Source organism: Podarcis tiliguerta (genome assembly GCF_965153285.1).
Source record: "Podarcis tiliguerta genome assembly, chromosome: 6".
NCBI lineage: Eukaryota > Metazoa > Chordata > Lepidosauria > Squamata > Lacertidae > Podarcis > Podarcis tiliguerta.
The window spans coordinates 42,894,747-42,920,771 of NC_139539.1; the positions used below are offsets into that span (position 1 = coordinate 42,894,747).

The window sequence follows — 26,025 nt, forward strand, 5'->3', positions numbered from 1 at the left end:
CTCTGGACTACCCTAAAGAAACATTACAGCTGGCATCGAGGTACCCTCAGCAACACACACCAGCAGTGAGAGCGGAAGATGAGCCCCTCTCCTTCAAAGGCAATTGATGGGATCAACAAATGCCAGCAGCAGCTGGGAAAAGGCTTGGTCGCAAATGCAGAAGGAGAGGGCTACTGTGTGACATTCCAGCAGAGCATGCTACGCAGAATGTTTCAGTCCTGTTATTCTGAGATCAGCAGGACAGCGACCACACCATTCCATTCTCTGGGACACTTGCTAACAAAGCTTCCATGGAAGAGCCATTTTGTGATTGTGTGTCTTGTTCTCACCTCCCACGGAAGTGAACTGAGAATGGTTGCTGGGCTTCCACAAACCAGCCTACGTAATTGCTCATTATTGGCTAAATGTAGAGAAAAGGGGGAGGGAGAGGGAAAGGAAACTAAATATCGTGCTGGGAAATGAATTGCCAATGCCAGCTCCTACTTGGAAATCCTCAGCCTTCCCCCCTCCCATCACACAGCCCATCCTTCCTCTTTATTCTGTGTTGCCCATCTTTACATTTCTAAATGTAAAATAAAGAAAATGCACGTACACAGGCAGTGTTGCCCCGAGAGATACTAGCTCCCTTTCCCCCCTTCCAGCTCCCTGCCATTTGCTACTGCCCCTATTTCATTACCAATTTTAATTTGCCTCTAATTAAATCCTGTGTATTTTTCCGACTCACTTGCTAATCCATGAGGGAGGCAGGAGGCTGGAGTGGAATCTCTCCGAGCTATAATTACAAAGGGCCTAATCACGTCGGGGCTCTGCCTTTGAATAAATTTCCTTGCATTAAGGTTCTCAGATTCTCTGCCTTGCAAATGAGAATGACCCCAATTTCAGGATGTTGGCCTCAGAGGGTTTTTTTTTTATTTCGAGTCCTGATTCGTGATGAGAGACTAATTCGTTACGCTAAAACATTAACAGCAATTTAAAAGGTCGAACGGGGGCCGTATAAACAAAAGAGCTGGCCAAGACAACAAGGCAAAAGAGAGAGATGGGGAATAAAAACCCCACCTTCGAAAGTGTTACAGTTCTTGGAAACTCAATGAATCAGACTTTTTCTTCCCATACTGGCTACAGTATTTTTCAAGCCTACCCATTTCTCCTCCCCATCGACTTCCTTCTATTATTTACCCACCTGAATATTTGTGACAATGCAATTGTCCCTTCCTAGTGCCCCTGTTCTCCAGACATGAGAAGAGAGGCCTCAATTTCCATTTTTGTTATAACTGACAGCAGTTCAGACTAGAATTATATGGGGCTTGATGTTGCCCATGTACCACTTGAAAATGTGTTCATCACTAGCATACTCTTATCACTACACAGTGTTCAGCAACAGAGGAAACTTCTTTCCTGCATTCAGTAAGATCACATCAACTAACAGTAAGGTTAATGGTCGTCGCATATCAGGCATGCCTATGAGCAGTAAAAACCCAAACACTGCATCTTGCTCAGTCTTGCCATGCTTGTGGCAGCTCTGCATAAGCGTTGCAAGAGCTTGAGGGTTTTCACATGGCATCATGGCTTGGACCTGGTAACACTTTCAGGGAATTGAATAGCAGCCTGATGAAATGGCTTGGGGACTTGCTTTGCTGCTCTCAGAACAGAGTACTGAATAGCGTTTCTTCTTCTGCACCACCTTTACGATGACATTTGAAGTGCCTTATAACCCTCTCTCTTTTTGTGGCATTGATGCTGCTGCAGTGTGAGGTGCAGATGAGCTCTGTGACTCTGTGGTTGATCATCTGTGAGTAGGAGATCTGCCTCAGGGCTTACCCCAGACAGGAATCACACAAGTGTGTGTGTGCATGAGAGAGAAAGCATGCCTAAATGGCTCGCTGAGTTCCACAAAGGGAATCTCAGGCAGGAAGTGAATCTGTCTATAAAGACAATCCCAATGAAGAAATCAAGAGAATAAGGTCAAGCTTTCCCTGTAAAATGCTATGGCCTCCTGTTTTGTTTTTGGTACAGCAAATTCTGTATGGGATTGGTTACTGTTGGAAACACCACATCTGCTTCTGTTACAAAATGACGGCCTTTTCTCTTTGGTCTCCACTGAAACCGCTTTGAAGGCAGACACCCTCCGGCGCTGAAATCAGCAGATGAGCACGTACGTCTTTTGCAAACCTGTGCTGGGAAAAATTCTACCTCTGTTTCATTAGTGTGGCCATGTTGCTATTAGCCAGATGATGAAGCCCGAGAATGTTATCTGCATGTGGCTCATGAGGGCCATAATGAGACTGGGAAATCGTCCCCATTCTGCCCCAAAATATGGCAGTGATGGATTTTGGTTGCAAGGGTCTCCCCATTTGACAATGATCCCTACCCAGTGGACTGCTTCTATCATTTATTTTATTTAAAACTTTCTAAACTGCTCTTCATCCAAACAGATCCTTGGCGTGTGTGTGTGTGTGTACAATGCTAGCAGAAACTATAAAGCAAAACATTAAGCACCACAGAACAATAAAAACAGGCTAAAAACCAAATCATTTAAGAGCAAGGCTTGCTCTTCTGATCATCAAGAGGTACAGAACCAGACTCAGGCTCGCTTAGCACCCATTCAGTGTTTTATGGGTACCACTAACCATCCATAGCTGGCAACAGGACATTGACTTGCTTATATGCACAGGGCAGGAAAGGAAATGGAGACCAAATGAGGCCACTACATGGGCAGCGATGTTCACAGATTCTTCCTGAAAATCCCACTTGCATTTTCATAAGCTGTCTAGGAATAACTTCACACAGAAATCCCAGGAAGGAAAAATCTATGAAAGGTGCTTCTGGCAGCATCTGAAGAAAGAAACGCTAAGCTTTCTAGCTCTTTATGTGGATTATACGCTGTCTCTTGGCCATCCCAGTGGCTGGCAGGAGGGTGTCGCCAAGTGTGTCTTTCCTCTTTCCTTACTTCTGTGGTCTCCTGCTCCAGGGAGGCCTCCTTGCATGATTTAAATGCAGCTTTTGTGTTTTGACAGAGTATTTGTTTAATGCCAGGCTTGGCTGCTCTGTTTGCTTCTTATCTTTGTCTTTTCTAATGATGTTTGCTTTATGCCCCTGGCCCAGCTTCTCTCCCCAGCTTCTACCCCAGCCATTCAGCATCTCCCTGTTACATGCGCTGCCTCTGCTGCCGCCATACCAACAAAATCCCCCTCACACCTGCCTCTTTGCAGGCACCTCTTGCCATACCTCTTGGCACCTATTTACTTTGCACTCACCCGGCTCCTACTACCTAAGTACCTCAAATCGCTCCAGAAGGATTAAACCATCATTTAAAAAATGAAATGCTTTCTTTGTGAAACAACCAACGTAATATGTGCTTTCACTGGAACAAGCCGTAGTGCTGGAATTTCTGTTCCTTCCCATACCTCTTTTATACTGACATTATTTTCTTCAATTTAGCCAGAGACAATAAAGAAAAATATGGGACTAAATGGCAAATTGAAGCAAACACAAGACTTTAAAGCTATTTTTCAAAGTAAGATTTTTTCTTTTAGTAGAGATTTTCAGTCTGCACCAATCTATTTCTAATTAGCCAAAGGTGCAATTAATGTGTGCACAACATCAATAAAGGATGTAGAAATGGACATCATTCCTCACTTCCTCTCTAAAGGCTAGAAATAGAGTCCAAAAATTTGGATTTCTGGCTCCTGCCCTAACCATTTTAGGCATAGCATTTTCTATAGGGCATGTAGTTTTAAACAAGTGACAGCTATAGCTTGGCATTTCTCCACATCCCCTTCCCCAATTCTCTTCAATAGGACCCTACTTGCAACGTGTCCGGGATGCTGTCTACAGTTATTTGTGTCTTGCACAAGGACAGCATATTTACTTGTAGTAATCCACCTGAACCATTAGGGGGACTCAATGATTGGTGCACAAACTTACTTACAGAGCACTTGAAATGATTGCAGCCTTTCTCAGTTTGTTTAAATTACCTATTCACAGACACCCATTCTGGTTAATATTGTGGCTCTTTGCTTAGAAAGGAAAATAAAAGGGTCACCTAATCACAGTCTTGTTTCAAATCATTCCCTACGCCAAAACTCAAATGTTCCCATGACACTTGCTTAAAGGCTGATGCATTTAACCAAAGTACAAAAATCTAAATAGAACATAGATAATTAGTCTTATAATTGTTCACATCGAAGGGAGAGCAGATTTTGTTTTTACATCACCCTCTCACTTTGATACACCCCTTTTTAGGATACAGTTTAATTGGCATATCCAGCCAAGCATGCAACTCAAAATATGGCAATGTGTCTTTTTACTATTAGCATGTATATTGGGACATCACTGGGCAGAGCAACCCCTCCCCCCACACATGTTGTCACTCATACATGCCAGGCATGCACTTTTCACAGCACAGATTTTAAAGAGCAACACATGTAGTTGTCTTCAGAAGGTCCCATAGGGTTAAGTAGGCGAGATGAAGGTGGTAAAGTCAGAGGAAAATTCAGTGGTGCAAAACACTGGAATGAAAGACGGGGAGACTTTATGAGAGCAAAGGTTTGAGACAAAGAATGAAATGAAAAGAACGAATATATAGTAGGATTGTCTTAGCCTTGTACACCCCCTTGCCAAGAAAGTGGGAGTTGCTGAAACAAACTCTTGCTGATACTCTGTACCAATGAACAAAAGCAGCTGAGGAAGGCTTAGAGGATGAGCATAGACGAAAACCTGTAAACCTTACAGAATTAAAATACAGGCACAGCAATACGTTGTGAAGCAACAGATCTCATGCTGGGGATGGTGAAATTACACATTTCAGTTCTCTGACATCATTATTCATGGTCAGTCATCCAGACAGAGGCACAGAACACCAGCAACAAAACAACTGATTTGGGAGCAGGATGCCAGCCTTCCTCACAAAATGGGGCCTAACGTATTTCCAGGCGGACTTCAAAGAAATTAGTTTAGAATTAACCATTTTCTCACAAGTAACTGAAACGTCTGTAATTCTGCTGTCAAATCCACCATGTCTATGGCGTACTTTAAATATCTTTGAATCATTAACATCAAAAACACGAAGGTGAATAACAGCAGTTAGTATTCACTCATGCAACAAGCCCAGATTTACAAATAAGTGCCTGCAGACTATTATGAAAGTTCAATATAATGGAAAACACCTTGCACTAAATGACTAATGTTTCATAAGAATTAAGGGTGTTAATAGTACACAGTGAACAAGAGAGATCAAAAGATGAAGAAACAAAATAGTTTGTGCTATAAATAACAAGTGAGAAAAGAGCTGCAGCTTAAAAAAATAAATAAATCCAGTTTTATTCCTATCTAACGTCCGCGCACCCCCCCCCCACCCAGGGCACAATCCAGCCAACGTTAAGCACTTTAAGTCACATCATTTGCAATAGGAGAGCAGGGCTATGCACATGCTTAACATTTTTGCTGAAATTTAGTGAACTGTTTTCTTTCTAGCAGTATACAAACAGATTTATTTCTGTCTTGCATCCCATAAAATACCTGGCAGAGAGAAAATGGGACAAGTAAGGACATCCACTGTCAATGAAGGAGGGGAGCATGGTGCCCATGTGGACTGTCTCCACTGCCCCCCCCCCCTGCACTTTTGGTAAGGGAATGAAAATGGAACAACCCACTTGCACGCCTGGAAAGGAAGAGGAGCTATTGCTGGTATGGCATTTCTTTACAAGAAGGGTGTAAAACTCTAAATTACCAAGGGACACTTTTAGGACTGCTTTACCCCATCAACAACGGGCAAGCGTTTCTGCCAATTGTTATACTCCGTCTTTTCTTTTTAACCACTTCCCTGTTAACTTCCATGCCCCCTGCTCTGTATTCCATACTGTACTCTATCTGAACTACCTCAGGTCCTTCTATAGCTGCTCGCACTTATCGTACTTTCACCCAGCACCTCCTATTTGTCACAGCATCCTCATCTCTTCTTGCTCTCAACCATCATATCTGCTATGCAGCAGAACTCTCTTCCCCGCAATCTGTACCAGCTTCTCTCTCATTTCCCTGTCTTTCTGCACCCTCATCTCCTCATTACTCCCTTTTCTTCTTTGAGTCTTTTCCCACTCTATTTCTGACCTTCTTAATTATCTCCACTCTTCCCTACTGAAGCCCATGGCAAGAGGACACAAAGGGTGGAATGCAATGTTGTGCTAATATTATTGTTGTGTCAGAACAAGCATTTCTGCTTGCCAGATGGAATGATTTCCCGCCTTCCTTCCCTGAACCGTTGAGGGGGTTCTCCTGAATATCCAGAGCAGATCTGGGGGAGATGAAGGAGGCACATGGTTCTCTGTACAAATATGTTTGTGCAGAAAGGAGTTGTTCATTTATTTATTTAACAAAATTTGTATACTGCTGCGCTGTAAATACCCTCCAAGTGGTTTACAATAAAATATAATTTAAAATACACATCATTTTAAATGTTTGTGTGAGAGAGGAACATTAAGCATGCACATGCATATATTGGTGTGTGCTTCCTATGTTTGTATGTGTTTTCAACCTTTACCGTTCTTAAGAGGAATCAGCCTTTTGGCCATATAACTGAATATGACAGTGTACTAAAGGACATAACAGTCAGAGTAGATTTCTTTCAAGACCATACTAAGTTACTCTTGGGGGTGGACCACCACCTTTTAAATTACCTGCTGTTCCATTTACTTATTTTTCTCCACATAACCCAGGTTTTCCTAGTGTTAAACACCGTACTGTATTCATTGTATAGTGATCCTGGATAAATACTGCCCTTTATCTACTTTGACAATCAGCATGGCATATTGCTTAAAACCAAGAGAACCTTCAGTAGAATAAGGATGATAGTGATCTTGAAAAATTCACCTCAATCTAGGGGTAGTCCAGGCAGGCAGAGATTGGCAGGTCAGGTTGGGGATATTGTGTGCACTAATACTACTATGGGGAAACAGCTGCCATATTTTTTTAAAAAACCAGAAATTTCTATGTTCAAACCCTGAAATATTTTACAACCCAACCACATTTTCCCCTAGAAATGTTAGGTGGAGCAAACTAGTGCTCCTGGTAGGGTGCCATAGTGGTTTTAGCCTTGACAGACTGTCTGTGAGCTGGAGGGCTAACATATTCTTTCAAAGGTAGCAGAGAGGAGAGGGAGGAGAGTTCATCTGTTTGCTGAAGAGATAATTTATGATAAGTGACTTAAGAGACAAATGTGTCCACATGTAAGGATCTCTCTTTGAATATTCCATTTCTGAGCAATTTCATATTGTTTGCCTAACATAAGCCCCCTTCATACGTGATCAAGGGGCAGCAGTGCTGTCACAGAGATTGCTTGTCACAACCAAATGTTTGATGTGCATGTCTGCAGAAGGGAAATCTACTTATATAGACCTGTACACAAGTAGGCTTCTTTGTGTTCTGACATGGGTCAGGGTTCCACAGAATGCAGAAAGATCTACATATATGGCTTTCTGCACTGCAGACACCCATGCCAAATGCAATGTAGCCCCACTGCCTCTTGATCGTGTGGAACCTCCTCTACATGGTGAATGCATGAAGGGGGCTATTCTCCGCCTAAAGCTTTTGGGGAAGATTTTGTGGGGTCCCTGCTCACTTTTGGTCTTCTGCCCCATGTCCACTCACCCTAGAAGACACTTTGAAGTTCACATAGTCCACGACTGTATTAATGAAGACTTTACATATAATTATTTAAATGACACCACACAACTATGAAACAGAAGACTTTATGTCCTCTGGACAGGAAAATTCTAGAAGTACTCCATCTCTGGTGCAATAAATATCCCTTTTACAAGTGTCCATTGGACTCCTGTGATGAAATGCAAGAGGCAGGCAGCATGATAACTGTGAAGAATTAGCTGATATTTCATTTTGTTACCAACACATTTTTATTTATCTTATGCAAAATATATCTACTTTCATGTGTGTGTTTGTGTTTTTTAAAGCAGCCATAACTTGCCCACTAGGGGAAAGGACAGGAAAGAAGTCCAAAAGAGGGATAGCTTTGGATATAGCAGTATACAAATATATCTTAGAGTACAGTTGCAAGCAAGCACTCTCGTATACCTGCACTCTAAAACTGTAAGAAAACATAAAAGCACAAGGCTGTGTGCTGTTGGCATAAGTGTTAAAGACATCACATGCTGCTTGAAAATTTCACAGCGGTTGTATTCCCTCAAGCACTTTCCTATCTGGTGTTTTGAGAATGCGATTACAGCATAGCATAAGCTATTATAGCTGAAATTTGTTGTATTGTAAATAATTACATAGTAGGAAAAATTCGTCCTCTGGCAGGTGAATTGACTAGGTGTCAGCTAATAATTGTTTTCCAGACTCTAGTGACTAAGATTATATAATTCTTGAGGAAGCTGGAGTGAATATTCTTTCAAGTCTCTCATTTTGCACTTGAATAGGTTAACTATCTGTCTCCATCTACGGATGATGTGGCGAGCAAACGCCTAGAATCAGAGCTTACAGTGATTTGTTACATGAGCGCAGGCACAGCTTATGTTAACCAGAAATGAAGGGACCTTTTTCCTCAGCTGAGTGGCAACTAAATAAAGGAGGGAGAGAAGCTCCAGACATGAATGACAAACAAAATCCAGGGCTTTTATAGATAGTGAGCTAGGATATTCTATTCCTTCTGTTGCTAGATAGAGCTGCACAACCTAAGCAGGGCTGTCAGCCAACTGCAGCACCTACCCTGCCTGTTTTTGGCCCTCCAGCAGAGAAGTCCAGGAAGATACCTGCATTATATTATTCTACATAGCTTTTCATTTCCCTAGAATCAAACTCTACAGCCAAGTCGACCGCAAAGCTTTACCAGCCTGTTGCAACCAGATCACCATGTTCAATGGTTTCCTGCCTATAAGACCCCCTCAAGGCAGATTTACACGTTGAAAAGCATACCTCTAAAAATGTAATGAGCAAATGAGCCAAATACCTGTTTGTAAATGCATGTATCATATCACTAAACACAGCAGAGAGCTAGTATTGGCTCCAACTCCCTATCACAAACACTTAGTTGCTAACCCAGGTTTGCTGCCAAATAATATATGGAAAGGCACTTAATGTGTGAACCGCTGAGAAAATGAATGCCTTAGGTATTCTTGCTGAGTTTAGCAAGGCAGAAGAAGAGATAAGGGTGGGGGTAGAAACAGAGCGTATAAAGGGACAGTATGCAATCCTACACTCCCTTGTCTAGGAGTAAGCCCTATTGAACTCTGTGGGATTTACTTCTGAGTAGACATCTATAGGATTGTGCTAGAAAGGGTGCAAAAAGAGGGTACTAGAGATAGTGGTGAAGTGAGACCAATAGCAGCGGAAACAGAGAAAGGAAAGTAACAGATCCGTGTGTCAGGAGACCTGTGGAAAGGAGAGAGAAACAAAAAGGGGCATAACCGTTGGAGGGAACAGGGACACCTGCTGCTGTGCAGTGAAAAGAGAGAGTGAGCAAGCAAGCATATGCTGTGGGGTGTGGAGAGGAAAAATGGCTAACTGAGATGGGGAACAGAGAAAACTCTGGGTTAAGTAAAAGAGAGGACAGTAATGACAGAAAGGGCTGCAGACCACCACAGAGAGGGGAACGGAAAACAGGCAGGGCTATCAGTGACAACGATGCAAAGAAGCGAATGTGTGCACTATAGTCTATATAGAGAAAAAGTGGGTTAACAAAAGCAGGGCTCATATAACTCGCCCTTCGCACATTCACAGGGAGCACGATTGGGCTGGTGGCCCTGCTGCTGGCTCACACCACATGTTCTACCCATGCGTAAAGTAGTCCTATGCATGCATCAGCCTGTGCGCACAGAGTGCCTCCACTTACGCTGAGATCCTGGGTCAATCAGGATCGTCCCTCATGCATGCAGATGCTTTATGTTTATAGGACCACTTTACATGATGGCCAAACATGTGGCTGCTGGTCACAGCCCAGCTCCCCACATCAGTGCATGAGGGTGGAATATATGAACATCTTAAGAAGAATACCAATAGGTTAGGATTACAACAACAGGGTTTTGCTACACTGGACGTCCAATGCAATCCTCTTGCACTGCTAAAATGTAACAGTGGTTCTTAGTACGCTTTGAGTTGTGCATCCATGGGAAAGCATCAACCCACAAGGGCTACCTAACTAAGCAAGAAGAACTGGAATGGCAATACATCGAGGAGAACTGGACCACCAAAGCCATAGGAACTCCACATGCATCTAATTCAATATTTTAGCACAAACTCACAAAATGGATGAAAATGGACGAGAACAAATAAAGGTACCAGGTTGTGTGCAAGTTTGACATCTTTCCTCTGTGTTGATATGCCAACTTCCAGAGCAATTGCACAATTTCTCCAGGGTGCCATAATGTGGGACATCAGCCATGGGCACCACAGCTGCTTTGCTTCTTTCAGGGATTAGATGCATTGAAAAGCACACCAAAGAAAAGCAAAAACCAACATCTACGTAAATGTGCCAAGCACTAAGCACCTATCATGTTTATCATGCTTAAGTAGGCACTCAGTCTCTTCCTAGTAGTCTCTTCTGAGTAGTTTTGTCTTTAGATTCTAGCCCAGATCTTGGTATCATTTGTTTATATGCTTGTTGGGGTGTGTGTCACATTTGTACATGTATGTTTGTATATATAGGGAAAGGTAGCCAACAAGCTGCACAAAGGACCTTCCTTCTGTTTCTTCTTCCTTGTTCAGGCAGTACGAGAAAAGAAGAGGCAGCAACAAAAAAGAGTTTTGACTTCTTTCCCCTTTGCCTGAGGCTTTAAGATTTGTTTTCTGAAACCAGCCTGTTTGCCAGTTTTGCAGACATGCCAAGGCCTCGCAAATTAAGCAGATGAAGGATGACAAAAAAGCATTGCTTTCAAGTATTTAGGACAGGGTCTTTTCAGTACCAGCACCCCAGTTATGGAATAGCCATCCTGGACAGGTGCACCCGATGCCATCTTTATGGGCTTTTCGGTGCATGCTGAATATCTTTCCAGGTCTTTAAAACTTCATTGTTTTGGTCTCTCAGTTTTAAATTTGAGGTTTAAAATTGTTTTTAACGGTTTCAATTTTTGAAAATAATTTAATTTGTTTTATGTTGTACTTGAATATTGTATTTTATTTTCTTTATGAGCCACGCCTGTTATGGGGTGGCTACATAAATATAGTAAGCAAGCAAGCAGGCAGGCAGGCAAGCAAATAAGTTTGTTCCCCAGAAGCTAGGGTATAGGCTGCGATGTAGTCAGGAACAGTCACAGGCAACATTGGACGAAGCCATCATACTTTAGCCTGGCGTAGTCTCCCTTGGGAAGCAACACAACAGAAATGGAGGAAGAGGCATTTTCTTGCCCTGCTCTCTGGTATTCCTTCACTTCACTGAAGATTCCATGAACTTGGGACTTCTTCATTGAAAAGCACATGCACTACAACATACAGCTACCCTTCCCCAAGGACGTTTATAGGTGACTTAGTACTTTCAGCACTTCTCTATGAATTGATCCAAATAAGTTCACTCACTTCCTACATGGTTGATGCCATAACCCCCTTTTTACTCACAGAAAATAACTTGCTAGTCTCAGACTTGTGTTTGCTTAATGGGCAGCAAGCTCTGCTTGGCCGTTATCAAGAGTTTGACGGCTACACAATGACTCTGGCTTCCCGTCTGAGGGAGTGATTGTATCAGGGCTTGAATGTGACACTGGCAGAATTATGTCATGTCTGGAAGACAGAATCTTATCAGGCCTCCAGCTGAAAGGCAGAGATGCCCAGCTGCAGGAACACAACACACACCCCTCTACTCTGGAGATAGTCCTTCTATCCTCTCTCTCACCCTCCCTCACTTTGTATCCCTCTTCTGGAATTACTTCTTCTGCTTTCCAGATCTCACTGAACACATGAGCAAGGAATGGATCAGTGTATTCAGAGAGAGTGGACACTAATAGGCCAAGCTTTGAATTAGGACAAACGTCAGGACCACCTTCACATGATGAAAGCACACACGGGCACAGACACATTGTAAGGATGTATGCTTTTGCTAAAATTGAATTCTTCAGGGAAAAAATACAAGCAAAGGGAGTTGGACTTGATTCCAAGAGCAAGCATGGACACCTGCATATCCAGAGCCAGTACACAGTAGGGGAGGTGTGCTCATTGTCTGGTTTAGAAATATTGAAAGAAGAAGCTCCTTTATACAAGTGAAGCTATTGGTTCAGCTTGCTCTGTATAGACTTCACTAGCTGGCAGTGGTTTCTGAAAGGCTCTGTGAAAGGCTCTCTCATCCCTACCTCTAAAGTATTGAATCTGAGACTTTCTCTATGCAAAGCATATGCTCTACCACTAAGCTATGACCCTTCCCCATTGTTTCCCACACAATGCCTTTACAGTGATGGACTGGCATTTGCCTAGAGAGTTATACATTACGGTGAAAAGGAGAAAGACCGAGACAGACAAATCAAGATTATGATTATAGCAGTAATCAAGACCTCAGTTAGGATCATGGGCCTACTGCATTATTACATATATGTGAACATAACAGAGGAAACCGGCCCCTTCTTGTGCCATTTTACAGATGGGAAAACAGAGACACCAACTGACAGCTAACATCCCATAGGGAATCTGAACCAGACAGGAGACTGGGTGGCACTTCTGTTAGCCCCTTTTCATGTGCAAGATTGTTTTCTGTTACAAAGATTAAGTTGCCTCCTCATGTTCTTCTTCCCCAAGGTTGAAAGTTGAGTATTAGCAGCTCACACACAATCTTCCCTATCAGGAGACCATCTGCATCCCAATGCTCTGAAAAGCCAGCCTGAATCGTTGCTAGCTTGGCTAAGGCATCATCTATTTGCCACATGCAGTGAGATACCAGCCCCCGGGTTATCATTAACCTTATTTTCTATTTCTAGAATCTCTAACTCCCCTTCTGCTTTTCCTGTAGACAGGCCACGTGCATGCCAGCACAGACCTATTTCTGCAGCCTTATAACGGAACAGATTGGTCACATGCTGTTGTCACCCACCCACACATCACTGCCTCCACCTCAGAGGGCTGAAACAGATTCTTCTTAGAGAAGGAATATAGTTCCCTGGCTTGTTTTACCACCCAGGCAGTTTGACACATTTTAAGCTAAATTCTCAATTTGTCAATTGTGCTGAGTACCCGCAGCTCTCTCACCAGAGCGAGCTACAACCGCAGGGCCTAGGAAGAAAGCAATGGAGATGGAGGGACATTAGATATTCCTCGCTACTAGTACTCCCTGCTTTCAGAATGCTTGCATCCATTGGTCCCAGCTCCTTTCCCTGACAGTCTCACAGTCACATCACAATTACTGAAAGCAGCACAAAAAAGGATGGGTGTGTGTGAAGGAGATAAGAATGACTCATTCAGCTACTTCCCCCGCCCTTCAAGTCATATCCAAGGAAGGGACCTGCCCACCTTGCCAGTGGCAAGTTCCCAAAGATATGGGGAACTTACACATCTCACTACAGGCATAGGAGAAATAAGTCAAAAGGAGGGAAAGTAGAACGTGCAAGTCACTCACACTTTGTTTTAGCCACCTCTTTCATCTGAATCCATCCTTAGGTACATAGAGTGTATTACAAAAGGCAGTGTATATTTCTTTGTGGATGCTGCCTTTACCATAGTATCCAAGCACCAAACGTTCTGTGTAATGCTAAGTGGAGTGGGAAACTGAAACATGAGTCTGCAGCCTGGTGTCATAAACTAATGAATAATCCTTCCTCTCCAATTCTAAAAAGAAGTAAGAACATGCAGAGTATCTATTCTGAAGTGGCCTTGTTGTACCACTCCAGAGCAGAATCTTTAGCAGAATGTTGACAGAGTAAATGCCTTAATTCATTAACTTCTTCAGGATCCCCAGTGTCATGTCCATAACCAGGATGCAGCCAGGATACAGATCAAACATGGACACATGTAGTTGCTTAACAAGAGCTCCCTGCTCCCACTTATTTAAGAACCTCTTCCACCAAAAACATTTGGGACATAAAATTATATAGCAGGTCCTCCAAGTTGAGACCCAGTTCCATATTAAGAAGTGTGTTAGCACTAAAGCTGCATTAAAATCCCAAACTAAGCTTTACCTTCCAGGTAGCTGTGTTTCTCCTGAAGTAGGCAAACATCCGTGTGAACCAATTGTAGATTTCATTCAATGTTAGCTGCCTGTCGGGTGTCTCAAGGATAGCCTGCATTGAAAGGTGAGAAAAAGTTACTCACAGACATCAGTCCCATAAGTTCTTACCACTAGTACTAGGCAAACCATTATGAGGACAACCATGTTTCTCACTTGAGGAATACAACATCAGGTGGGGACCAACATGCATGCAACAGCCACCACAGATCCAACACTAAAAATAGCTATATAGCTGTACAAGGTTACTCTGAAACAATGCATTTTTAGTGAAGACAGTTCATGAATTGAGACTCAAGTACCTGAGTGATAAGGCTTTGAGAGTGATATGTATGAATGTGTGAATCAGCCCAAACATAGCCTTTATTAAAGATACAGGAGAAGCCAGATATGTTGCAAAGCAAGATTATAGACAAAAAAAAGCAAAAAAAAAAAAAAAGCAAGCCAGGAATTAAATATATTATAGACTGAATAGCTAGTCCTCAAATGTAAAAGGAGGTGCAGAAGCATTACTCTCATAATTTGAAGGCTCTACCTCTTAGGCTAAATGCACTGAAGCAAGCTTAGCAGCAGAGGAACAGAGAACCTCAGGCCTGGGGTGTGCATGTAAATGGTGCCCTTGTGACTCTCCCAAGTCAGACCCCTCCGCAGGCCACAGTTCTCATTAGCCTTGCTTATTCCCACCTTGAGTATTTTTGCCTGGTGGGAATGCATCTTTGAACTCCTAGAAGACATCTGAAGGCAGTCCTGTATCAGGAGCTTTTTTAATGCATGATGTTTTTATTAAGTTTTTAGATAAGTATTATTAATTATTATTATTATTATTATCTGGCTGGAGATAGAGAAGTGTAGAAACTAGCCTGCTGTTCAAAGGTAACATTCACATTCACAGCTTTGCCCACTGTTGCCTCAGGCCCTTCCAACCACTGGCCATCACAGACCTTGAAAGTTGCCCAGAAGGAAATTCAGCTCTCAAGCTGAAAATGGTTCCCCACCCCTGCTGTGCATGCTCAAAGATCTACTTCAGTCAAGTCTACAGGTGCAGAGAAGCATAGTCATGGATAATAACAGGCTCTAAGGCCTTAAAGAAACTTCTGAAACAGATTCTGGGACCTGATATGCAAGATTCTATGAAAATTGTTTCTTTTTCTACTTAGGTGAATGACCAGCTGCATAAAGCTTGGTCATTTTTAGATATGACATATCTCTGCAGATCAGTATTACTGCCTAAAGAATATGCTAAAATAGTCTTGAGATATTTTCATTTAGCAGGACATACCCTTATGCAAATGCAGTGACACCCTATTTCACTTATAGTACACCTGACTGATTAGAAGCTCTAGTAAGTACTAGCCCAGACAAACCATTGATTTCGACTACTCTACCCATCTCACAGTTAATTGGAAAGAAGTGCTCCAGGTTACAATGGATGGAAAGTAAAATCAGTGCTAAAGTATCACTTTCAAAATGCATAAAAGTTGAATTAATTTAGTGAGTGAAGCACAGTAACCATTGCTGCAAACCAGGAATTGCACCAGATCAAATCTGGGCAAATTAGCTAGAATGCACTCAAAACATTCCTTGCTGAACTAGACTTGAACATTGGAATCCTGATCCCAGTTTTGTAGAGCAAGATCAACAATTTCTGCCTGAAACTGGTCCACTCCAGCCCCTCTTCATTCTTATCTGAACTGAAAGCAGATAACTGGTTGGGCCTGCTGTTTGCTAATTTCACTCAGAGAATAATTCAGGCACCATTTGTATCCACATGAGGGGAGGGTGTGCCATACTTGGTTACCATTAGTGAATAAAAAAGAGAGCATAATGGAGGTACATAGACTAGATCTTGGCATGATTCAATGAAGTTCATAAGTGGTAGATTACAAGGCAACACCTTAACCAGTTTAAGGGATTATAAAAGCCCCTTAAAATGTACTTTCCAAAGATCAGACAAATTCACGGGTGGGATACCAATGGGTATTGGCCATGGTGCAGCCAAAAACTTGGAAGTTAAGGAATAAGTATGTACAAAGCCTATAAAATTATTTATTACAAAAAGAATAATCACATATACACACCACTAATAAAACCTGAGCATGCCAAATACTATGTGTGTTGAATATTAACCATGGTAGCTAAAAGCAAAACTCAAATGTAGAGGTAGTGGACATCTGATTACTAGATGGTGAAAGCAAAAAACAGCAGACAATGCTCTATCATGCTCTATCTCCAGCAGCACCTGTCTGATCCCAGCCATTTGGTCTGATCCAGCATTCTTAAACAAAACACTGCATGCAGAAGGGTGTGTGATGCTGTGGGAGGGAGGGAGGTGAGATAAGCATAAAGGCACTCATTCCCACACTTTGGCCTGGTTAATGGAGGTGATATTGTGTCTGAAAACACCAACTACTGCTTGCTCTTGGAAGTGTTTCCTAGATCTCAGCTACTCCAGGGAGGTTAACCTCAAAGAGCTGAATCAAAAGGAATGAATTCCAGGAGCCAGGGCTTTAAAAGACCAGTGCCAGCAAGCAAATCTTAGCATCTCTTCTAAAGTATATTTTTACATGGACAATGAAGGCATATTTTTAGCCAGAGGAGAATAAGGGTGTAGGTGAGATCCACAGAACAATATCATAGCCTGCACGCTAACTTACAGAGCCTACTTCAATTAAGTGGAAGGCGGGGAATGCCCACACAATACAGCACCACTAGGGAGCAATAGAAGCCATCCTCCCCAGGGAATTTATTCTTTGTCAAAGATATGCTGTTGGCAGCTCTGGAAACAGAAGGTTGCAGTTCATCCAAGAAACTGACACAGTAAAGTCCCACCTGCTGTGCCTGAAAGCTAAGGCTGAAAAGAGATTTCAGTTGTTATGGACCACTAAGGCTGATCCTGACAAACTCTACTGCTAATACTCTGACACAACAGGAAACATTAGTAGTTATGTTATACCCTGGAAGCCAGAAACACTGTAAAGCCCACCGTGAACATTGCTCCTACATGCATGAGGCAGGGTGCAAATAATTCAAATATCAAGTGTGGCAGCCAACAACCCATGAAATAGCACCGATACATGCAGATTCTATTTTTCTCCTCACAAAGGCTAATATTCAGGAAATGGTATTGGTCAAAAAAAACCCCAACCATCTCATTTAAAATGGAGATTTGAGTTATTAACCACAAGGTGATTCTGTAGAAATGACTTCAAAAATACCTTGTTGGGCAAGTTTATAAAATCCCTGAAAACAGTGGGGTGGCAAAATCTTATTGTTTCAAGTTGAAGCCATCGCTGCCATTTCTGTTGCTGAAAACTCCCCATTCTCACACTCCATTTGTAGCTAATGTATCTTTCACCCAGGGGACCAGAAAAGCACCAAGTCAGAGACACTGTAATAGAACTAAGCTGCTTTGAACTCTTGAGGAAATAATGATCATGTAAAGGACAAAGAGGCACTGAGGTCACAAGATACAGCAGTGATGGCTGTAGATATAGCCTAAAGTCTTAGTCTCTAGGCCTTTGACTTCTACACAAAATAAACTACAGAGAGAATTATGTGCCTATCCATTTACCTGCAGTGCTAGAATGTCTAGTGTTAACTGTGAAAGGCATGGTTGGGTGAAAAAAACATGATAGCTCAAGACCACAATGAATCCAGGTTTCCCAATTGCCAGATTTACACCCCAGCCACTGACTCAAATTCCATTTCCAAAGGCAGTATAAGAAGGTGATGTCTAGAATGTACCATTAGCAACCTGAGCCGCTTGTCACAAGCAACATTCAAGGTGAGTGTGAACAACTGATGCCTGTTCCAGGCCTTTCTGGCACACTTGTACATTTCTCCAAAATAAGGAATTTCTCACCTGCCGGATAAGCGAGGCGTATGTGAAGGGGGGGCGGACATCTGCATTTTTGTAAAACTCATGATTCTGCGCAAGTTCTAGGGGGAAGAAAGAAAGTTATGAAGAAAAGTAGCACACAATTCAGTCTAAGAAACACACAATTCAACCCAAACATAAAGTTGCAGCTGCAGTTTCCCCAGCTGCTCTCACCTGAGGAGATTGGCGTGCAGAACTTGTCTGAGTTCCTCCTGCGAATAGGCCCTACATTGTGTAAAGTGGATGAGCTGATGACAGAAGGGCCCTGCCGCAATGGAGTAATGGGTGCAGTAGCAGAGGTGGGGGGATGAGGTAATCCATCAGGGAAGGTATCAGAAGTGCTCTTGGAGAGGGTGGCGCTGGAAACCAGGTTCAGCTGCTCAAAGAGGATGACAAACTATTATTAGAATCAACCCAGGAGACAGAGAGGTGTCTCGGTAAGCAACAGTTTTCTATATGGACATAGCACATAGCTGTTCAACTTCTATCAATGAAGATATAGAGGTTGGGTGAAAGGCAGAGGCACACCACTGAGGGTCTACTAATCAATTCAGCATCAAAGACTGAAACAGGCACCTCAGATAAGAACTTGAGACTCATCAACTACAATGGAAGGGCTAGATGTAGATGAGAAATCAGATCATACTCTGCAAACGTGAATGAAACCTGAAACTCTTTACTAGCTACATCAAAGCCAGTTGTTAGAAACGTGAAAGAACCAGATGACCATCTAGTACAATATAAAGTATTCCTCCCTTGCTCAGTTTTTTTTGAAAAAAATAATAATCCATAATTCTTGTCCGTAGCAGTTTTTTTCAAAGCAAACGGGAAGCCAAACTTTAGGAGGAATGGTTTCAGTTACAGCTAGCACACTCTACCACCTGTATTGCAGACGGGGGCTGAAATTACAAGATAGTGGCTTGCAAAAATGCAAACATGGTCCAAGTCTATGAATGTTTATTTAGAAGCAAGCAAGCATGCACAGGTGGGGACCGTTAGTGAGCTCATGGCTTAGGCAAGATTTGAGCTAAGGGCTTCCTGGCTGAAAGTGTGCACTCTTAGCTACTATGCTACACCACTTCCAATGAGATTGTCTAAACTGCAGCTTAATTTGGGGGGAAATTGATTATCTGCTCATTTCATGAAGGTGATCAGGTAGTTGTGGATTTCATTTTAAAAACACTGTGGCATTGCCACAAGTGTCTCATTAGGAAATTGGAGCAATGCTGTCCCAGGATACAGCACAATTCCCAGCAGTTCATCAGTACCGTTATCTATAGTCATATTCTAACACTGACAGATAAGCATTATCTTTTGAAGATCAACAGCATCCATGTAAAATTTCATCTCTTGCCAAGAAAGAGGATTGCAATCATTTCATGAGTTAAAAAAAAAAACCAGGTCAGCTTATACAACCATATATTGAAGCACTGCAGATGTCAGTGAGCTCTTGGGGTTCGGAATGTAATTCAGTGATATACATGTACTTTCTCTCTCTTCCTTCCTCAAAACTGTAACCATGGCCACCTCCCTTCTCATGAACAGGAGGGACTTTCAGAAACCACAGAGGGGAAACACATATTTTTGTCATTGATGCAAGTTCTTCCAAGAGGGTCTCACATGCACAGATGTGAACTAGAACCTCAAGAGAGCATAGATGTCACCAGCTGCTTTACCTGAGATAGAAGTGCGTCTCAAACACCTTTGAATGGCCAATAAGGCAGCACAGAAGGCAATAGGTCAGGAATGAGCCAGTAACACACCTTGCAGGGTAGAGGACACTAGGGTATGTTTGTATCAGCTTTGATTTCAGAATTTGGTGTGCTGTTTCAGCACTTCAAAGCAGCACTTTTCAGCCTATGTCTACGCAGTTTGCAGGACTGACACAAGTAGTGTGGTCTTTCTACACAGCTGGCTTTCTAAACTGCGCAATGTGAATGCAAGGATGGCCTGGGCACAGCCTGTCTTATCCCAATCCCCTTGCTTCACTCCTTGTGTACAATAGCAGCTTGGGCTATATGGGCATGCTCTGTGAGCTGTTGCCTCTGGGAGGTTGTCTCAGTCTGGCTTGATGTTGTGAGAATGAGTGGTTCTACCTGCCTACAGAAAGGGCCAGCACAGGTACCTATGGTTGTTTGTATTTCTATAGCACCATCAGTATGCATGCATGTTGTGAACCGCGCTGAGATCTTCAGATGAAGGGTGGTATATAAATGTAATAAATAATAAAATAATAACATGCATGACAATTCACAGAGTCCAAGAGGACAGGTTCCTCTCTCAATGAGATTACTCAGCCTATATTTGAGTTATGGCTCTGTGAAATGCCATGGAGAAATGCAAGTGCAGAGTGTAAAAGAGGACTTGGAGAAACAGATAGAGGAAGAGTATTGTTATTATAAAGAAGGGATAGCTACCTAGTGGTTCATGGGCAGTATCTGGCAGGCATTATGATATTACATGACCCTCTATGGCTGTGACTGTGGAAAGTGAAGCTCAAGTAAACAATGTTTGGGTGGTAGTAAAAGGGAGGATTCCACAAGGGTGGAAAACTGGTAATCATCAGTTTAGAAGTTTCAATGGAGCGTAGGTATACCTTGGCTTCCTCACACCATCATGCCATCTACTAGGAGCCTTGTGGCTCAAAGGAACTTGTAGGAAATAGTTCCTGTTACTGTGAGCCTAGAAATGTTGTCACAGCCAGGGTTGCTTCAGCCCTGAGTGACTCTGGCAGGACAATATGGGCCTGAGGCTTGAGGTGGCAATCCCTGTTATAAAAGAAAGTTAGAGCGTAAAGGTGAGGAACAAGCTGAGCATTGCTTACAGGCTGACTGAACGGCTTTGGCTCTGAAGGTCTCATATGGAGGTGGGCCATCATTGCCTGGAGACGCTCACTCTCCTTAGCTAGCTGCAAAGAAAACCAAACAAGAAGTCATTTGTTTTGAGGAAGCTTTTTCCCATTAGTGGTCAATTCACTTGGCCAACATATTTAGAAAGGTGGTCCAGTTAAGTGTTCCATCAATAATCATGCCCTTGAATGATTCCCTCTACATCAGCAGGGATCACACACACCTCGTTTTGCTTGCTCCATTCAACATCGGTGTGAACATGCCATTCTCTTCTTTTGACTAATACTTCCTACATGCAGTAATGTGACAGCACTGGGCTGTTCCCTTTAGCTCTTGCTGTGCTGTGCTGTGCTGCCTTCATAGAGCACTCCTGGAAGAGAAAATCTGCCAGCTTCCCTAATTCCCTAGTAACACTGAATACTCCTGAGAGCCATGAATCTGGTTGGAGTATCACATTTCCAAGCCTCTAAAGAGCTGCCTTTTCCTATTGGATATCAAGATCAGGATGTGTGGTGGTTTTTTGATACTCTGGTACATCCACTGTGCAGTAACATAGGAGTGCCAGTGACCTTGATGTAAAGGAATCAGATGTGGGTGAACAGAGGCAGAAAAAGCTGCTGAAAAATGGAACCTCACATTATGAAACCTCCCTCCATTTCATTCACCGCGTTTTCACCCAGTTCTCGTCCTTTTCACCCACCATGGTATTAAATGGTGTGGCCTCCTTATCCCAGGCATCGGGATCCTCCTGCCCCATGTGAAGCTGCTAGATCACTTCTACCATCTTTCCTTTTGGCACTCTATCATATTAGTCACCTCCTCTCAACATCCTTTGCTTCTACGGTTTTCCCTCACCTCATCACTTGCTCATGTTTCTAATCTCTTCCCTCTCTACACTACTTCCTCTCATCCATCTATCACTCCCACCATGCCTTTTTCAACCCACCCACTCACCTGCCCATCCATCTCTCCAGATGTGCAACATTGCTTTAATTGCATGCTCCTGGGGTGTGTGTTTATTTCTCAGTGTGCGGAGAAGGGTGAAATATTCGCTGTGGCACAGGGAGAGAGTTTGAGTGCTGCAGAAGCAATGGGATCTGACACCATCTCCCTTTGTGTCACCTTCCCTTTCTGAGTGCTCCCCTCAAACTTTGCCTCAGTTCCTCCTGACCTGATGGGCCCCTATGCAGAATCTAGGACACACCCAGAGAGGGCATTTCTCTCCTCTCCCACCAGGTCTTGAAACCATCCCCAAAACTAAAAAAAGAGAAAGAGGGCCAGTGAGGCAGGAGTTAAAGGAAGCAGCCAGAGTGGAGTTTGCTGGAAGTTTGAGAGACTCTGACGCAAGGACGCTCTGGCACTGTCGTGGCTCTCATTAGAGCTGACAGATCCACTCTCGTGATGTAGACACTCTTGCTGCCGACACAGCAGGAGCTCTGTAGTGAAAACTTTATAATTGGGAACTCTGGTGGCAGCTTCTTCTTTTCACGCATGGAGCTTTCTGCTCTCTTCAAGGATTCTCTCCCCCACATTCCCTTCTTTAAGCGCTAGTAATTGCTTTCAACCTTTTGCTTTAGAGAGTGCTTGGGAACAGGGTAGAATCACACGGTTTGACTCAGGCTGTGTAACAATCTTCACTCTGCTCTTTGAGTGTTGCACTCCTTCCTTTTCTCTCCTCTTTTTCCATGTCTGCTGCATTCTCTTCGAGGCACCCCATCTGCAACTACTGACTTAGTTTAGCTTCCAACAGAGACTACTTGCGCTTTGTGTTATAGCCGCCTCGCTCCTTGGCACACTCCTTCCTCTGCCACTAATCCTGCTGCTGTGGAGATTCATGTTCCAGAGAATGCTGCTCCTTTCATCCCTGCACTGCTTCGCATATATACAATCTAGCAACATGGATAAAAAGAACCCCCTGCCCATTCCCCTCAGAGTCCATCAAGCAAGCATCAGTGCTGGCTGTTTCCGAAAACGAGCTGGAAGTAAGGAATGGGAAACCAAATGCCATTCCCAATTTATATTCCATCCTATGCAGTAATCATTTATCACAGATTACATGCTGCTTTACCTGTTCCTGCACCCTATGCAAACATTTATAGGTATTGCCTGTATGCAAAATCCATACTCTTCTAATTTACCAATGTTGCCTCCTCCTTGTGTTTACAATTTCTCTCAGCTCCAAACTAAATGTTACAGGAGGAATTTGGCTTCCACTCAGATCAGCAGCAGTGCATCACTTCCTCTCACCCCTGGTAGCATCCATTAATATAAAGTACATGGTGTGATGCCACCATGTCTCAAGTTTCCCAGCTCCTCCTCTTCATCAGTTGTAATGGGGGGGTGGGTTGAGGAAACTCAAAGCACAGTGACATCACATCAGATTTTGTATTACTGGATGTTCCCCAGCAGCAGCAGGTGATGCACGGCTTCTGCTTTTAGAAGCAGCCACATAGCTCCTCTAAGTCCAGTCCTGGTCTCATAAAGTCAATAACTCCTTTGGTGACATTCCTGCAAGTTGTTCAGCTCTGTAATCACAGAATAAAGTCCTAGGTTATGGAAGAAAGGCTGTTTACACCCTTGGGCATCCAATTTTTACAATTCTTGTAAATTTCAGTAGGAACTGCTGGAGCCGTTTATGATTGACTCATATGTCTGAGGCCCTCTCCACCACTCTGATGGGTGGAAATAGATGCCTATCAGCATAACAGAAGACAGGAGTAATGAATACTATGGTCATTCATGACCTGCCTCTGATCCTATGGTTGCCATGTCTAAGGCAACTTGAAGCTTGGGAGTGGAGCAGAGCCTGCATTCTTTCCTGGGCTTTTCATAGCAGCAGGGGACACTTGGGAGCCCCACAAGGGATTTTGCCAGGTAGATCTGACAGCCTGTATGTCAATCATGCGATGGTCATAATGACATCATGTGCTTAACAGATGGGCAACCCTGCTTACCTGTCAAATTTGGCCCATGAGGCTGATCCTGATAAAGGACCTGGATCCTTAGAGCCAAAAAGATGAAGGAAGCCTTAAACCAATGTAAAAAACAACAACTCCAAAATTCATCCCTTAGGTACACAAGATCCCAAATTAAACAGCTTACTGACTGTGTTCAAGGATTTTGGCTTGAATACAGATGGGACTGAATAAGGTTCACTGCATACATTTACACTCACCTGTATTTCCAGCTGCTGTACCACTTGCATTTGAACTCGACACTGAGCTGTGCTCCGGTCATCAAGTGCATGTTCTGTATTGAGGTGTCTAAAAACAGAAAACATTTTTTTAAGAGAAGAAGAAGAAGAGGAAGATGAAAGAATTAACATAGCTCTGGACAACCAGAACTCCCTTGACAATGTTTACCCCTTTATTAAGATTCTTTAATACGCTGGCTGTGCTATGCAACATGTCTGCTATCTAATCTATCTTATTTTTATCCTGTTCATCAACAGGTTATTCAATTTTATCATCACAATAATGCTGTGAGGGAGGCTAGCCTGAGAAAGAGTGACTTGCGCATAGACCATGACCTAGGGTGAAATGTACCTAACCAGGCCCATCAGTTCAAGGACTTCCTCCTCTCCCCCCTGAAAATGGCTCAGGGCAGGAGGAGATCCCCCAGAACAGCACATGGGGGGAGGAGATGGGGAATCGTTCCAACTGGCAAGCTGAAATGCTTGCACAAATGGAACGACTGGAAGAGTGCAAGGCTGAATTCCCCCCTAGTCAGTATCACTGCTGAGTGGGGATTTGAGCCAAAGGTTTTCTGATTTAAGTCTACCACCTTGTCTGCTGTACCACACTGGTGCTACATATACAGGGTGAGTCCTTTAAAAGAGGCCCCGTGGGTACAGAGTACACATGTTCCACAGGGCCTCTTTCAAAAGACTCACCCTGTACATATATACACAGCAAGTTACACAACTTACAGCAGTCATCTCCAACTTGATTTCCTACAGATGTTTTGGACTACTAGTCCCATCCGCCCCAACCAGCATGGATAATGGTCAGAGATAAGTCACAGTCCAAAAGATCTAGAAGACATAGAGGACATCTAGTTAGGGAAGGCTGCCCTAGAGTCTGAAGAGACAAGTCAACCAAAGAGTCAGTTGGAGATCCTGAACCACAGAAAGGCAAAGTGACACGCTTACAAATCAGAAAAAGAGCTCAACACTTGTATGTCTACCAGTTTTCCAGAGATTTTTCTTCATTCAGGAGAGATGGATTATAAGGACAGAAAATGCATTTTCCTTTATGAATTCCAAGAGCCTCTTCACTGTAGGTTCACAACTTTGCCTCAACAAGCCACCCTCCATCTGCTGCCAAGTTCCGGTCCCTAACTGAAGCAGCATAGCCTTTTGCCATACAAAATTTAACAAAACCGAAAGAGACCTGGACGTTATATTCCATTTCAAAGCTTGTACCGTTAAGAGGCGAATGAATGTAAGCTTTCTTAATGTCAGCCAATGAACTAAAGGTAGTGCAGGGAATTAAATTCATTTTACTCTAAGAGCCTTAGTTTCGCTATTGAACAACATTCCATGCAATGTTTCCTTACTATTTTAAGCTGTGTCAAGACTTCCCAGTTAGGGGAAGCAGGATATGGCTGTCTAATGTTAGGAGGCTCCTTTCGGACCAGTCAGTTGCATATGGTAGCACAGGTGGAACCAATTCTCCCTTTTGGCCTCCTCCTGGCCACATGAAAAAGGCTAAGTTAGGCTTTGAAGGAGTATGCGAGTTCCCTGCCCATCTGCCTTAAGTCTGTTGCAGTTGGCACCTGTTGGCTCGTTAACAGTGATCCTTCGGTAGCTGAAGGCCAGGGTGGGGGTGGGGTGGCAAGTTTTTCTAAAATGTTCATTTCACAGAACACATACACACACAGATCAGGCACACAGGCTGTGCTTCTGACCGTCTCCAGTCCTCCCAAACGTCATTTTCAACCTTCACAACATTCTGTTTGGAGGCAGTGGGGTGGGAGGTGGAGGGGGGCCGAGAATGAGGAGCGGCATGTGCGTATGTGGACGGGGTGGGAAGCATGTGTAGCAAGAAAGGCATTGGGGGGAGGGGGGAACCCGAACAAGCAAGAAAAGAAAACCCGTCAGTTTCATCTGATGTCTTTGCTAAAAATCTTGGCTACAAAGAGATCTAATTGCA

At 43.2% G+C, this 26,025-nt stretch overlaps 1 protein-coding gene across 12 annotated transcripts in view; it reads right to left on the minus strand.

The window, feature by feature from the left end:
- The window catches only part of FOXP4 (forkhead box P4), a 153,420-nt gene that overhangs the window by 15,807 nt on the left and 111,588 nt on the right, over nucleotides 1-26,025 (minus strand). For all 12 annotated transcript variants that reach the window (XM_083445733.1, XM_083445730.1, XM_083445729.1 and 9 more), the window contains 5 exons: nucleotides 24,048-24,135; nucleotides 20,848-20,931; nucleotides 18,198-18,399; nucleotides 18,009-18,085; nucleotides 14,100-14,201 (listed from right to left, as the gene is read on the minus strand). In XM_083445733.1, the coding sequence (XP_083301859.1) occupies nucleotides 14,100-14,201; nucleotides 18,009-18,085; nucleotides 18,198-18,399; nucleotides 20,848-20,931; nucleotides 24,048-24,135 (553 nt within the window). The remainder of the gene's footprint in view (nucleotides 1-14,099; nucleotides 14,202-18,008; nucleotides 18,086-18,197; nucleotides 18,400-20,847; nucleotides 20,932-24,047; nucleotides 24,136-26,025) is intronic.